The 14,952-nt window shown below is 33.9% G+C and overlaps 1 protein-coding gene across 11 annotated transcripts in view; it reads right to left on the bottom strand.

The window, feature by feature from the left end:
* The window catches only part of CDYL (chromodomain Y like), a 188,129-nt gene that overhangs the window by 15,553 nt on the left and 157,624 nt on the right, over positions 1 to 14,952 (bottom strand). For all 11 annotated transcript variants that reach the window (XM_056823385.1, XM_056823382.1, XM_056823381.1 and 8 more), the window contains 3 exons: positions 11,986 to 12,242; positions 9,525 to 9,697; positions 4,293 to 4,503 (listed from right to left, as the gene is read on the bottom strand). In XM_056823385.1, coding sequence (XP_056679363.1) covers positions 4,293 to 4,503; positions 9,525 to 9,697; positions 11,986 to 12,242 — 641 coding nt within the window. The remainder of the gene's footprint in view (positions 1 to 4,292; positions 4,504 to 9,524; positions 9,698 to 11,985; positions 12,243 to 14,952) is intronic.

Here is a 14,952-nt window from a genome sequence, read left to right as displayed (position 1 = left end):
TTAACCCCCATTGCCTAGCCCTTACTGCTCATTCTTCTGCCTTGGAAGCAAACACAGTATTGATTCTAAGATGGAAGGTAAGAGTTTAAAAAAAAATAAGAAGAAAAAGAAAGACTATAATATTGTTGAACTTGTTTCAGTTTTATTTTTTTTTTAAGTGTGTATTTAATTTGAAGTGGTGGTTTAAAAAACCTTTCACTGCTAATATCCCTTTTTAACTACTTTTGCTCTCTTTTGAATATTTTTGTTTTATTGACATTTTTTCCTATTTTCTTGTCATTGTTCCAGAAACAAGTCAAGTAAGACATATAAAAATATTCTTTGTGGTTTTCATCTTATGGTGGTGGGAATGTTCTCCATCCTTTGTCTTTCAAAAATAACAATTAGTAACTACATTGATTGGAATTCTCAAATCTTATCAAATCTTTTTACCTAAATGTGGCCAATGTGTGAACTGTTCTGGTTTTGCTAACTTTGCTCTGCTTCAGCTCAAGTAAGTCCGTTAAGGTTTCTCTGAATCCATCCCTTTTAACATTCTTTATAGAGCAACAACAGCCCATTACATTATATACCATAATTTGATAAGCCACATTAGGTTACTGCCCAAATGGGAAGCACTATGTTTCTAGGCCAGTACTACAACAAACATGATGCTAAAACATTTTTTTCATATGATTTATTTCTCTTGATTTTTGTCCTCTCGAGCACATATGTCCAATAATATTGTCAGTAGGTAAAAGGATATATAGTTGAGTGGCTTTTTACATTATAACTCAAATTGCTTTCTAGAAGCATCTGACTAAATTCAGTTTCTCCAATAGCCATTTGTCCAATTTCCTACCAACATGAGTATGAATATTGGAATGGCCTACAAATAAATGAAATCCATTTTGTTTAATTGGTTATTATATCCAAAGAATTCATCATTACCCAGTGGCCACAGATTATTCCTCAAAATATTAAGGACTATATTTGGGGCCTTTTAAACAAGGATTACAGGATCCATTAGATCCTCATACTTTGTGGGCATAGACTTTGAGAACAGCCATGGCCACACTATGATGGATGAATACAATAAGATTATGTTCAAAAGGACTGACAATTAAAACTAAATTTAATAGTGATAGACATCAAGTTAAGCAACGGAGTTCAAGAAGAACAACTACATTTATACAGTATTGGAAGAGATCTGGCTAGAATGTGGTTCACGTGTGAAAGATCTGAGTGTTTTAGTAAACTGAGTCAAGAACAAGTTAATGATAGATGCCAGATTAGCAGTAAGACAAAAACAAACCAAAACCAAAACCAAAACAAACCAAAAAAACAAAAACAAAAATAAAACCCTGACTTTTACTAGTTAGTCTGAAGCCCTGATAAAGGAAAGTATGAGGAGAGATACAACAGTATTACTATACCGAAAAGGTAGTATGGCTAAATGGCACTTCAAATTCAACAACACTAAAATGGAATTTACTATACCTTCCCATAATCCATTCTTTCTCCAATGTCCTTATTCATGAAGAAGCAATCAGGACCATTTAAGACATTATAGTTAGTAGAACTGATGTGATTCTTGGCTTTTCTCTTTGCTGCACTCAAAATACCTCTCTCATAAACTGTCCCCTCTCTACTCACATGGCAACCACGCTGTCCAAACTACTCACATCTCTTTGAAGGAGCAAATGCAATAGTTTACTGATTGAGCAAATTGCTCAGGAAGCTTCAGTGGCTCCCTATTATTACCTCCAGGACTGGCTAATCACTGTTCTCAACCTAAATTTCCAGAATTTCACATTACTTTTCATCATACACTTGAAGTTAATGGTTAAACCTGTTTACTTGTTTCTTCATTTTTGTACCCCACCTCAGATTCCCCATACCTCACCATACTCCCCCTACTTATTTTTGTTAGATTCTTTCATATTCCCCTCATATGCCACCTCCTACAGGAAGGTAAGCTCTGATTGTTAATCCCTATAATCAATCAATAAACATTTATTACATGTCTACTATGTGACAAAGTATAATGCTATATACTGGGAATATAAAAAGAGGAAAAAGACAGTCCTTTCCCTCAAGGAGCACAGATTCTAATGGAGGAGACAACATGCAAACAAATGTACAAAAAGTAAGCTCTATATAGGATTAAAAGTAAATGATGAATGAGGAAAAGTACTGAAATTAAGAGAGCTTGAACTAGATTTTTGGTAGAAGTTAGACTTTTAATTGGGACTTAAAGGAAGCCAAGAAGAAATTATATGACCAAACACCCAAGAAGACAGTAAAAAAAATTTGATTACCTACCTGTAGCCCCCCCAGTAGTAAGAGTGCACCCCAGAATGCAAGGCCTCTGGGGAAGTCATTAGCTTAGAAGCAGTAAGACACGTAGCATTTTCCCTTAGCTTGAACCTATCTATTCTTCTCTCTGAATTATTAGATGTTCTGCCAAAAAACCACTAGGGCAAGAACTTCATCAGAAGCCTTGCTAGGGAACCACCCATTGAACTACCAAACCCAGTTGAGCAATCATACATTGACATATTGATCGATTGAATATAGAAAACTTTCTCTTTAATCACTGAAGTTACCTATGTTCATTGTCCTTATCCTGTGAATCGTGATCCATCATTGTTTCTGTATGAAGATTACCTAATTCTTTTACCTATGTCATTTACCTTATAAATTGCAGACTCTAACTCAATAAACTTTACCTCTGCTCTTAAAGATGGTGTAGTTCTTTGATGGAATTGGTCCTCCTGTAACCCAGCCCCCCATGCTTCTTACCCTGACTTGATGACCCACGGAACTGAACACCTACTGAAACATCTTGCTTAGGAAATTCTAGGTAAACAATATTTGTGAGCATCTGTCTTTTGAGCTGTTCTTTGACCAATGGAGCAACTAAGTTGGAAATAATGGACTCTAAATATATTTATGGACGTTCTGTAAATTTGGAGTCCTTAAAGCATAAGATTAACTTTTTATTGTCAAACAATGTCCCGATGACAAATTAGCTTAAGATATATAGATTTATAGGACACAAATTCAAAATGCCAACTGAAGTGATTTGTTTTGCTTTTTTTGTCTGTTTTGTTTTGGATTGGTTCACGATAGGTAGAAGACAACATAAAAGGGACTAACTGGTTAAGAAAATAGAAGTCCTACTTCTGGGAAAGTGTTTATCTCTCAGTGCCCCAGATAACTAACTTTACAATATAAAAAGCTGCAGAAGAATTACCAATCTGCATCAGTACATGGAGTATCTTCATGGAGAGTTCCAAAAGTCACTGAAATTAGAGGTTTAAAATAGAAAAACAACATGGCAAATGGTGGGAATCAATTTAAAGTTAAAAATGGTGTGCCACTTACTTCAACACTTTCTTGCTCTCTTCCACTACAGTTTAGCTAAATGAATAATTTCTCCAATAAACTTTGAGATTACAGAAAATGTGCTGTCTTTCAGTCTATTCTAATCATGTCTGACTCTGAGACCCCATTTAGGGTCCTCTTGGCAAAGATACTGAAATGGTTTATTCATTTACTTATTAACAAATAAACAAATAAATAAATAAATTCATTTGTTTGTTTGTTTTTTTGAGAATCCTTACCTTCTGGTCTTAGAACTGGTACTAGAAGAGCATAAGGGCTAGGCAATGGGGGTTAAGTGATCTGGTCCAGGGTCACACAGCTAGGAAGTGTCTAAAGTCATATTTAAACCTAGAAACTTCCACATCTCTAGGCCTGGCTCCAATAATGAGCCACCTAGCTGACCCCTAGCTCATTTTATAGATAAAGGAACTGATTAAGTATTTGTCTCGGGTCACACTGCTAGTAAATAACTGAGGCCATATTTGAATTTCAGGAAGAGAAAGTCTTTATGACTACAGGTTCAGAACCCTATTCACTGAACCAACACAGAAAACTAAAGACTACCATTTAATCAGTTGACATGTACACATGCTTACTGCTGCCTAATCTTGTTTTTACTTAATAACCACATTGTTTTGTCAGTATTTTCTATGTAAAACCAAAAGCCTCTATATGTAATGTTATATTTAAACCAAAGTATTGCAACAGTGCCAAGCACGCAAAGGGATCCTAAGAAATGTTCAGTGAACTATTATTTATGGGGAAAAAAACCCCAAAACATCTGTAATACTGAATATAAAAATAATTTCTACACATATCAAATAAAATATTTATTACTATGACACACTTCATACTTTAATTAGGTAACCAAACTGGATATTCTCGTATGATTTCCAAAAGGATAATAAAATAAAGATACTCACAGATGCCAGTCCCATTATCTTCGGGAACATAAGTGATGAACATCCATCTGGACTCTGTCCAAAGGTAGTATACGGTGTTTGAAACCAAGCCTTTTCATTAGCCCAAACTACATCACAAAGAGGCAATATGGAAGCCCCAAGTCCAATGGCAGGGCCATTTACTGCTACAATGATGGGCTTCTTAAATTGTATGAATGTATTTACAAAGTTTCTTTAGGGAGATGAGGGTGAGGGGTGGGGAGGAGATAAGAGAGAAAAAAAAGAAAAAAGATTATTTGGTGTTTTGCCTTTTAGCAACAAAAAGCTATCATCTTAATAATTAATTTTACCAACAGCTTATTGGAAACTACTAAATATATTTCTTTTTATAGTCTTTCTAAGGCACAGTGATATTTGGTATTTATTAAAAGGCTTACAATAAATGAAGTACAATATAAAATCTGTGAGAGCAAAATGAGGATGAATGGGATATTTAGTGGCAAACTTTGCATTTGTGGGTCCTTGGGCTAAGGAAGAGATAGGACATCTGTCTCCATTGCCTTGTATAAGTGCAAGTACAACACACTTCACATTAGAAGGCAGAAAGCGATGCCATTGGGAGAATGAAAATAAGAATATCATATACTACTTTAGACTTTTAAAAAAATGTGGCAAGAAATATTTCCCGAGGACACAATATTAGATATAGTGGAACAGACAGAAAACAAAGACTCCAAGAGTCTTTAAAAAGGTAACAATCAAGTTAAGAGGTCCACAAAAAAAATCACTGTATGGTAGATGATGCTAAACTGCACAGCACAAAGTGTTATAGGAAGGGCTGTAGGAGTCCTGAGAAAGGGGAGATAAATAGTTTCTAAAAATCAAGAAACATTCACTTAAAAGTCAGGTATTAACATAAGGTGGTGGTGGTTGTTCAGTTGTGTGTGACCCCAGTGGATCATAGCATACCAATACTGTCAATGGGGTTTTCTTGGCAGAGATTCTGAAGTGGTCTGCCATTTCTTTCTTCAGTGGATGAAGGCAAAAGAGGTTAAGTGATTTGCCCAGGGGTTACAAAGTTACTAAATGTCTGTGGCCAAATATGAACTCAGCTCTTCCTCTTCCTGACTATGGTCCAGTGCTCTGTTCATGGCGCTATCTAGCAGCCTCCAACCTTCTTGGGTCTCTCTTTTATTTGGGCTGGAAGAAGCAATTTCTGTGCTGACTATGAAGAATCAATGTGACAGCAGTCTTTCTAATTTGGAGTCAGAAATATGCCACCTTATAGGTGGGTTTACCTAGAAAAGAATATGTTTCTTTGTGGCTTAAACTATCAGGAATTTAATAATGGTAATCATTAAAGCTCTGGATAATATAAATCGTTTGCCTGGATTCAAGATATATAATTTTTCCACAGCTCATACATGTTAGTCCTGACACAAACTATGATTGTGATATTTTCAAATATTACTGCCACTCTAAAAATAAACTAAGTTTTTTGCTATCTTTCTAGGGGAGAAAAGGAAATCAATTCATAAAGAAGTTAATTTCTTCAGTCTCTCAACAAAAATTCTTAAAATTCTATTTCTTGATACAGCATGTCTCAATTTATGCCTTTATTGTCCATCATAGCATCAGAATCATCAACATAAGCTGAATTTTCAAACAAGTGATTATTGGGGATTAGATAATGTAGATGAATGGTAGTCATATGAAATTACAAGAACCTAATAGTCATGGAGGGAGTTCTTTTTCTTTGTATGACTGATTTGGATAGAGAAAAGAATTACAAATACCTAAACTGTTACCTTCTATCTTAGAATCAACACTAAGTATTGATTCAAAGAGAGAAGAGAGGTTTACAGGACTTGCCCAGGTTACATAGCTAAGAAAATGTCTGAGGCCATATTTGAATTCAGGACCTTTAGGTCTGGCTCTCAATCCACTGAACTACCTATTTGTCCTACACTAGCATTTCAATAATCTACATGAGTATCTTCAATAAGAAAAAACAGGATTGAAAACTTCATATAATGCAAAAATACTGAAAATTAACATGGTGGCACTGAAAGGTCTAAAGATTTATCTTTTCTTGATTTATAAAAAAAAAAATTGGGGGAGGGGGGTGTAAGTAAAGAAAAAAGAAAGAAAGAGAGGCACTTCCTGGATTTAGTTAGATCACAAGTCTCTCTGGCTCCAACTGCTTCTTTCCAAAGGCACTAATGTAATCCTCTCAGTCAGGCTTAAGTTTAACTTCCATCCCAGTTATTCAACACCTTTTCAGGCAATGAGAGTTATTTAACTCGCTTAAATGTATGAATTTGCTGTAAGAACGCCCAAATGAGAGAGCCTGAGGCACTGTTTGAAAGATCACACCAGATTTTAATGATATAAAGAGAGCCAGACAACCTTTTAAAAACAGACTCTTGAGATAAGTGTAGACAACCTTCATTAAGCTACCTGTTCTGAAAGCTCTTGAGGATTATGGGTCAATGGCACATAGAAAGAAATTTCCTATGCTCTGTTACTGAATACTCTTGAGGCAGCAACTGCCAAAATTGTAGATTGTGTAAGATAAAAGGTAATATCAAAACTAGTGGTCAATTTTACAGTGCCAGAAGAATCTCCAGACAATTATATGTGCAGGTTCTTCCTCCCATCTTTTACCCATAGAAGCAAAGGATCAAATAGAGTGCTACTTTGATTCTATGAAATGTAAAACCTGAATTTTAACATGATGAAGGAATTGTTTAGAACTGAGGCACTGGTAGGAAAACCTAGTCTTGCTTTTTTTAAGTTCAGAAAGCCCAATCATTTTCATGTGTGGTTCTAAAATGGCACCAAATAAATACAGTAGTCAAAGAAGTCACAAATTAGTTTAACAAAAAATTAGGCAGATTAAAACAACATGGCAGTAATAGGTAATTGCTAAATACCAAAAATTCTTGGTAAGTGGGAATCTGGTAGAGTAGAAGTTTTTTATTATTCCACTCAAAAAAGAAAGGAGGCTGACCTCTGTACACTAACATATTCCAAATGACTACTTTCCTGTTCCTAAGATATGCTTTTAGAGATAATGAAGGCAGAATTAAAATTTTAAAAACCATTACACCTTGAAAATATCTAAGCACAATTGGAAAAAATGTGGTGCACCCAGGGTTGGATGTCAATTTCAATGACCCTAATGGATTTTATCTGTGGGAAGAAGCTCCAAATTAAGAAGGATTTTGCTAATACCTTATGAAATTGAAAAAATACAAACTAGGCTCACATGGCCAGTTTTAAATTCTTGACCACAGATTTTCAAAATTTAATATTTGATTAACATTGACTAGGCTTTCTCTTAAAACAATACTAAAATGATAAAAAAAAAATTACTGCTTTAACTGTTAAAGAAATCTGTATTTTTATGAAAATGTTAGCCTACTAAAGAAAAAAAAAATCTTCCAAAAATAGCCTTAGATGTTTATAATCCAACTCCACATATGTAAAATTAATTTAAATGCAAATGAACCAGCTGAAAGGTCAAGTGTAACTGATTACTATTTCTAGACTTAAATGGAAGCAAAAAAAAAAGGAATCTTTAATCTCCTGATCAGATTGAATGCTATCTAAAAAATTTAGATGACTAAAATAAATTCATTAAAATAGGTAGACTCGCTTGGCAAAAGAAGCATAAGTTTGTACACAAATATACAGATGGATTTGTTCTGATGATTCTATGGTTAAAATAGAAATTATAATTCATCAACCAGGAAGGTTCATATTTAAGCCTCTTTTTTTAAAATCTATCTTCTCTTGCGCTTTAGATAACCAGAACTTATGCTATTACAACTCCCAATAACCTAGTAGTATGGTATAGAGGGTTGTATCTAGGCAGTAAAACCAACAGGAAGGGACTAAGATGAGTATCTATATCCGAGCTAAGGGAAAAAAGGCACAGTTTCATGTGATCCCCTGTGATGTTATGGGAAAAGGCATATGAAAACCCAGGTCTTAAGTCTTAATTTTTCTGGGAGGAAGGAGTTGGAAATGCTGGCTGTAGCAAAAAAATGGATTGTGTCTTTCAAATCTATCTTTAGTCTTAAGTAAAATGCTATGTGCTAGGGATACAAAGAAAAAGCAAAATCAGTAGAAAGAAGTACTGGGTCTTAGAATGTAATTCTAGTAAAAAAATGAGGAAGTTTTTGGATAATGAATGAAAATAATTTTGCGGTATCTATGATTTTCATACATTTTCTAAGGTATGTGTATATGATCAACATAAACAAAAGACCTTTTTAGTTATTTTTAGAATTAATAATTTGTGGGAAACTTGGTATTATTATATATGTCTAGAGAAAACAAATGAGGAATTAGTAGGGTTTTTTTTTTAAAGAAACAGAACACTAGGTAATTAATTGAAATTCTGCTAAATTAACAAAATCCAAAAGAATAGCTCCAGAATTAGGTAAAGTCTTCACGCTTTCTACTTGTTTTTTTAAAGTTAATAACATATTTGCAAATACAAAAAATTTAAGAGGTTGTTTAATAAATAAGGATTATGTATCCATGCTCTATCAAAATCCATGTGAGTAAAGTGGCTTAAAAAAACTCTACTATCTAAGGTAAGCTTAAATGAAATGAAAAGTATATAATTTTAAATCTGCTATGGGAAGAGTATTCTTGCTAAAATAGTTAAACAAAAATTTCCAGAGAGTACAACAGAAACTTATTACATGTGTGTAGAAGAAAAAACCACCACTGCAGCAAAGATACCTCTTTGTGGGAAATTTTCTGTGTGCTATAGATAAGTTCACAGATTTCAGCATCTTTGATGAGAGGGTCCTTCATTTGACATGAGGAAACTGAGGTCTAGAGATTAAATGACTTGCATAAGGTTACATAGGAAATCATGCACTTGTAACTGCAATCTACTGAGTCCTCCAATTCCAAAAGGAATTTTAAAAATTCAGTGTCTTGGAGTTTGACCCTTTATCAGAATTCTATACTCTTTCATCTGTAGGAATATCAGCTGTAGGGCCAAGCATTTTAATAGGAATGCCACTTGTCCATCTATGACTAAGAAAAAACTACATGGGTGGATCAATAAGCCTGCCAATTTAATTATTCTAACTACCAATGTATGTTTAGAGGAAAAGCAACAAGCTATTTTTATGTTTTATTTACAAGACTTGATGCTGAAATTATACTTTAAAACACAATATAGGGAGAGAAAAAACATATTACAGGGCAAACTAGCTTATTACATACCTGATAGCTTCTGCCATCTTAGTGCTTTCTCTTTTCCTATCATCTGTTAGACGCCGTATGAAATAAATAAAATCAAGACCGCAGCAGAAGACACTCCCAACTGCACTGAGCAGTACAAGTTTACTATCATCTGCAGCAGCTGTATTCAGTGCACTCTGGACTTCCTTCATTACCTATTAAGAGTCAAGTAAAAGCTGAAGTTAAAGAAGTTTCATAGGAACAACAAAGGCTCTTAAAAATAATCAAACATTTTTATTATATATTTTAAAATAATTTAATCAGAGGGAATGTTCTTCCTTTATTTCTCACAAAATACTTACAATACCTCCAAAGACTTTAAAAATGAGTTTTTAAACATTTGTAAATTTTTTTTTCAAATAATATGGGAAAATTTCAAATTATGTTCCCCCAAAGGTATAATTGTTAAAAATATAAATCCACAAAATTAACCAGCAGTTATCAGTGGGCACTAGGTTATACAGAATGACACTTAAAAGATAATGCATTTTTAATATTCATTTGGCATTTCTATATTTTGGTCAGCAGATGGCATATGTAACCAGTGCACAGAAGCAACTTCAATTGTATTCACTGAAATCACCAAACAGAATATGAATCAAAACAACTGAATTATTTAGTATGATTTCATCACCCTAGGAGTTTAATTTTAGAAAGGCAAAAAACCATTTTAAAATGCTTAACAAGTATCTATGATGAAGGAAAGAGTGAAGCATTGAAACTCCATGGGATGAAAGGTAAAGTGAGGACCATTTATACTTTTATCCAGAAATCCCACTGTAGGGCATGTATCCCACAAGTAGGCCAGAAACAGAAAGGTTCCATGTATATAAGCTCTTCATTGCAGCAACCTTTTTGTAGTAAAGAAGTTAACTGGAAGCAATGTAGGTAACAAGTGATTAGAGAAGGTCTAAAAAAATTGTGGTATATGAATTTAATGGGTTACTGTTGGAATAGGTAATGATGACTACAAAGTGAATTCAGAAAAAAAAACCCCAGAGGAAATGTATATGAACTGATATAAAATAAAGTAGAACCAGAAAAACCAGGGAACATGCATGTCTAAAATAATTTAAATGAAGGACCAATAAAATGAAACTAAACTAGTTCCACTTGAGGGGAGAAAATGCATATTTCCTGTAAACCTTAAAATTTCTTAGACTTATGAATGTTGGAAATTTCCCCATTGGGAAATTTCATACTGGGAAAAATTTCCTACTGATAGTAAGAAACTCTATTGGAATGTGAAACCCTAGGCATGGGAGGGTCCTTCTCCTCCATACCTAAGACTACTTTAGGACAGAAACCTTTTGCTAAACAATGGAAAGGGCTTTGACCTATGCTTAAACATAGAACAGGAAGTTCTTTGAGTCATGATTGATTTTAGAATTGATACAATAGAGATACTTGGAATGACAGAACCAGGTTTTGGAAAATATAATCTCCACCCTACTCAGAGTAACAGGATTTAGGAAGGGCTGCAGCAAAGGATCAAGATTTAATTATTTGAGAATATGACCTTCAACAGACATGTGCCAAGCCACAGACCTCTGGGCGGTCCTGGGTTAAGCTAGAGCCACCATTGGCACAGGGAAGACATGGACAGTGATTGGTAGATGTGAGAACTGAGGGGAGGGAACTTAGATGGTTTCCTTAAAGATAGCGAGGTCTGAGGACTGGAGGAGGTGGAGGTTTTGCTCTGAGTGAGGTGGCTCTGAAGGAGGACTGAGGAGGTTGCTCTGTGGGAGGACCAGGAGAGAAGGCTGGCTCTGAAGGAGGAGAATTCTCTGGAAACATTTCTTGAAAGGAGGCTCTCTTGAAGGTGGAGCCTGAGGTTGGCATGAGAAGCCTTACCTAGACAGATCTTGGTGAGTGATAAAACCAACTGACTGATTTATTCATTCTTATTCCTTTCTTACTTTCTTTCTTTTTTCTATTGATTAATCAGTGTATTATAAATTAAATTTCTCTATAAAACCCAGTTGGCTTGGGCATATTCATAAATTGGGAATATATTCCCTGGCGACCATCTTATATTTATATAAACCCAAGACAGAGTAGAAAACATATTTCAGAGGTCGTAATTGCTATATATTTCCCTTGCTCCCAAAACATTTTAATTATCACATTCCCCTCCAGACACCATACAGTTGGAGGAATAAAATAATGGGATGCTATATACACTTGACTGTTGGTTGGTTTTCTTGAACTGGCATTCTGCACTGCGACCCCCCCCCCCCCCAAATCTTTGTTAAGTTTAGCCTGTAGGAAATGTCAGGGCTAATCATTTTGTTGGCATTCTGTAGCTGAAGACCACAGGTCTTTAAGAACTCAAAGAAAAGCTATGGCAATCATTTTAACAACACTAATCCCAAATACTGAATTAGCTAACACATTGGATAAATGATCTCCAAATCTCATTCATCTTAAAATGAAAACTCACCTCTGGGTTTAATGAATTATTTTCTGATGATTTTGTTGATAATAAGATATGGGTGAAGCCATCCTGCTTTCTAACCACAATGTCTCTATATCTGTAAGCACTTTCAGTTTGTCTCACACTGAAACGCAGCCTTTTGTCAAAAGGTTGGTCTCTTCTATCTTCAATAAACCTCCTTTTGTTGGCTGTCACTGCTGTAACAGATGTTTGTATATTGGTTGTTCCATTGGCTGCTAATGTATCCATAAGGGCAGAGGTACCTGCAAAGTTTTTAAAATTAATAAGTGTTCAATGATACCCAACATTAAAGATTCATGTCTGACTATATAAAAAGCAGTAATGTACTAAAAAAATTCAACAGATCAAGTAAAATACTTAATAGATTAATAAATTCAAATGAGAATATATTTGAAATCTGTGTTTCAATGTTTAATATTTATTCTTCCTTAGAAAACATGGCAAAAGATCCAAAATACGAAACAGGAAGCAAAAGGAAATTTACTTCATTATTTCCCTTTTCTTAAAAGTAATATGGAAATATATTTGGATAAAAACATCAAAAACTAAATTTAAGATCTTAGTTAAAATTGAAAAGGATTTGTAAAGAGAAACCATTTTAGCTGTAATCTGTTATGAAGGGGAAGAATTATTACACTTACATATAAACACTAAATTTATAGAAACAGTTGAAAAAGTTCCCGTGTTATCTAATTTGATCTTTCTTCTAAAGGAGAAATGCTTTCCACAAACACACGGAAAAACGTCCACCCAGTAGCTCAATAACTTTCAAGAATTATTTTTGGTAATCTATAACCTCATAGATATTTATATTGCTTCCATTGGTATTGTTCACTTCATCTCAGGCTTCTCAACATACTCCTATTTAAGTCCTCACAAGGGCATATACCCAAAGTGCTAGGGGCCTTCTAGAGATCTCCTAATATTGTGTATATAATAAAGAAATTAACACTATCAGTTCTCTGCTTTCACTGCATCCTCAGCCCACTTCCTTTCCCAAACATTCTTTCCTCCTGCTTATATGGATTAAGGATAAAACAAACCAAACAACACACCTATCCCTCCATCCTAATATTAACCAGATAGTGCCATTCTCTATTAAAAATGTACCCTTCCTTATAAATAGCTAAAAATAAATGACTAACAAAGTAGGTAATGTCAGACAAAATTTTCTACATTATACAGCTATATATCCTTTACCTCCCTACTAATAGGAAGAATGAATTATCATTTGCTGTTCTTTGTAATAAAGATTTAAATACAATTACTTCAAGCTGAAATGTCTCTTAATCATGGTTTCATTTATATTATTATAATCACTGTTCTCTTGGTTTTGTTTGTTTACTCTGCAGTAGTTTAGTCTTCCTATCTTTCTCTGGATTTAATATATTACTTATATTGTATAATAATTTTTAATTACATTAAAACCACAATTTACTTAACTATTCTCCAACTTTAGGTCACCTAATTCTCTCACCCACCCCTTTTTTTTTCCTACTAGAAAGTGGTTATTTTATTATATATGGACCTCTTCTGTCACAACCTTTCCTATACTATTTCATACCTCTGTGAAATTATTGTCATGAAGTAAAAGAGTTGTTTATCTCATCAGAGATTTGAATAGTTTCACCCACATATTGTTTGATCATTGGTATTTCTTCTGACTGAGTTTCTATGTCCCTCCCTCTACAAAGTAGGTTTAATAATTATAATATCAATACAATTAATTGTAAATGAGTTATCCCAAGGCAACAGATTAAGTATACCTTAAAATTTCTCTCTTATATGTCAGTAAAGTGAATAACAACTGGGTTTTAGTAATTTTTTGTCTTGCTGGGCATCTTTTAGAAGGCCATATGATTTTTTTTTTCAATCCAATAGTATTGACTATCTATCAAATAATGATGGCTCTTAATCTTTGTTTTAATCCTTTCTATATTTTGGATAATTGGGACTGTACTTTCAGTGGTACAAGAGACTTATGGGTTTTGAGTTAAATTCTCTTTGTCAATACGGAAGGGCACATTTCCTACAATTTAGGGAGCTGCTTACAACATTAAGAGTTAAGTGCCTTTAAGTGTCACACAAGAAGGTATCTGAAGTGCTCTTGGAGTTATCAATCTACTATGTCATCTGGCCCCTTTTAGATATCAGACTTTTTGGAACCCAGAGCAAAGTCTTGAGTTGAATTTAGAGAGAAATTTGAGAACTTTCCCCCCAAAATAGTGATTTCCTTTCTATATCCATTTTAGTCATGCAAAAGTATTTACATTTTTTTATTATTTGCCTATTATATCTTTTATGATCTCCTATACTAGTTGATTAAGAAATCCCTTAACAATAGATTTGAAAGAAATGAACTACATTCTTCCACATGCTGCTGCTTCTTTTTTTTTTTGAGACCATTTATATTTAAGAAAGCGCACAAAGACAATCGTCAAACTACTACCATCCAAACTTCAGTTAAAATTTACATAGTAACCTAAGGTTTGCAAAGCCCTTCATACATATTATCTCATTTGATCCTCAAGACAAGTCTGGGAGGTAGGTACTTTTATTATCTATATTTTACAGACGATAGGGTATGTTTTCTGGAATCTTCATTGTTTTAAAAAATTACATTTTATCTCAAACTAAAAAAAATGATTCTTTTCCCTTCTATCTCCTTACCATTGGGGGTAGGGGTGGGAAAGAAAACCCTTCTATCACTTAAGCATAAGTAAAACAGAATAAATTCCCAATGTTTCATAATATAGATTTCCTTGTCTAACAGTTTTTGTTGGTTTACTAAAAACTGACTTGTACAAATTTATATGATATAATTTTTAGGCCAAATAAAATTTCTTCTGAATATAATGTTTTAACTTATTGTCATATTTGTAGTAGAAATATACTCAGTGTTCATGAAAATTACACCTCCCCATGGGTAAAGCATATATTTCTACTTTATGT

This window comes from Monodelphis domestica, chromosome 3 (assembly GCF_027887165.1).
Source record: "Monodelphis domestica isolate mMonDom1 chromosome 3, mMonDom1.pri, whole genome shotgun sequence".
Taxonomy (NCBI): Eukaryota; Metazoa; Chordata; class Mammalia; order Didelphimorphia; family Didelphidae; genus Monodelphis; species Monodelphis domestica.
The sequence above is the reverse complement of the archived record's forward strand: the minus strand, read 5'-3'. Positions and strand labels throughout refer to the sequence as shown.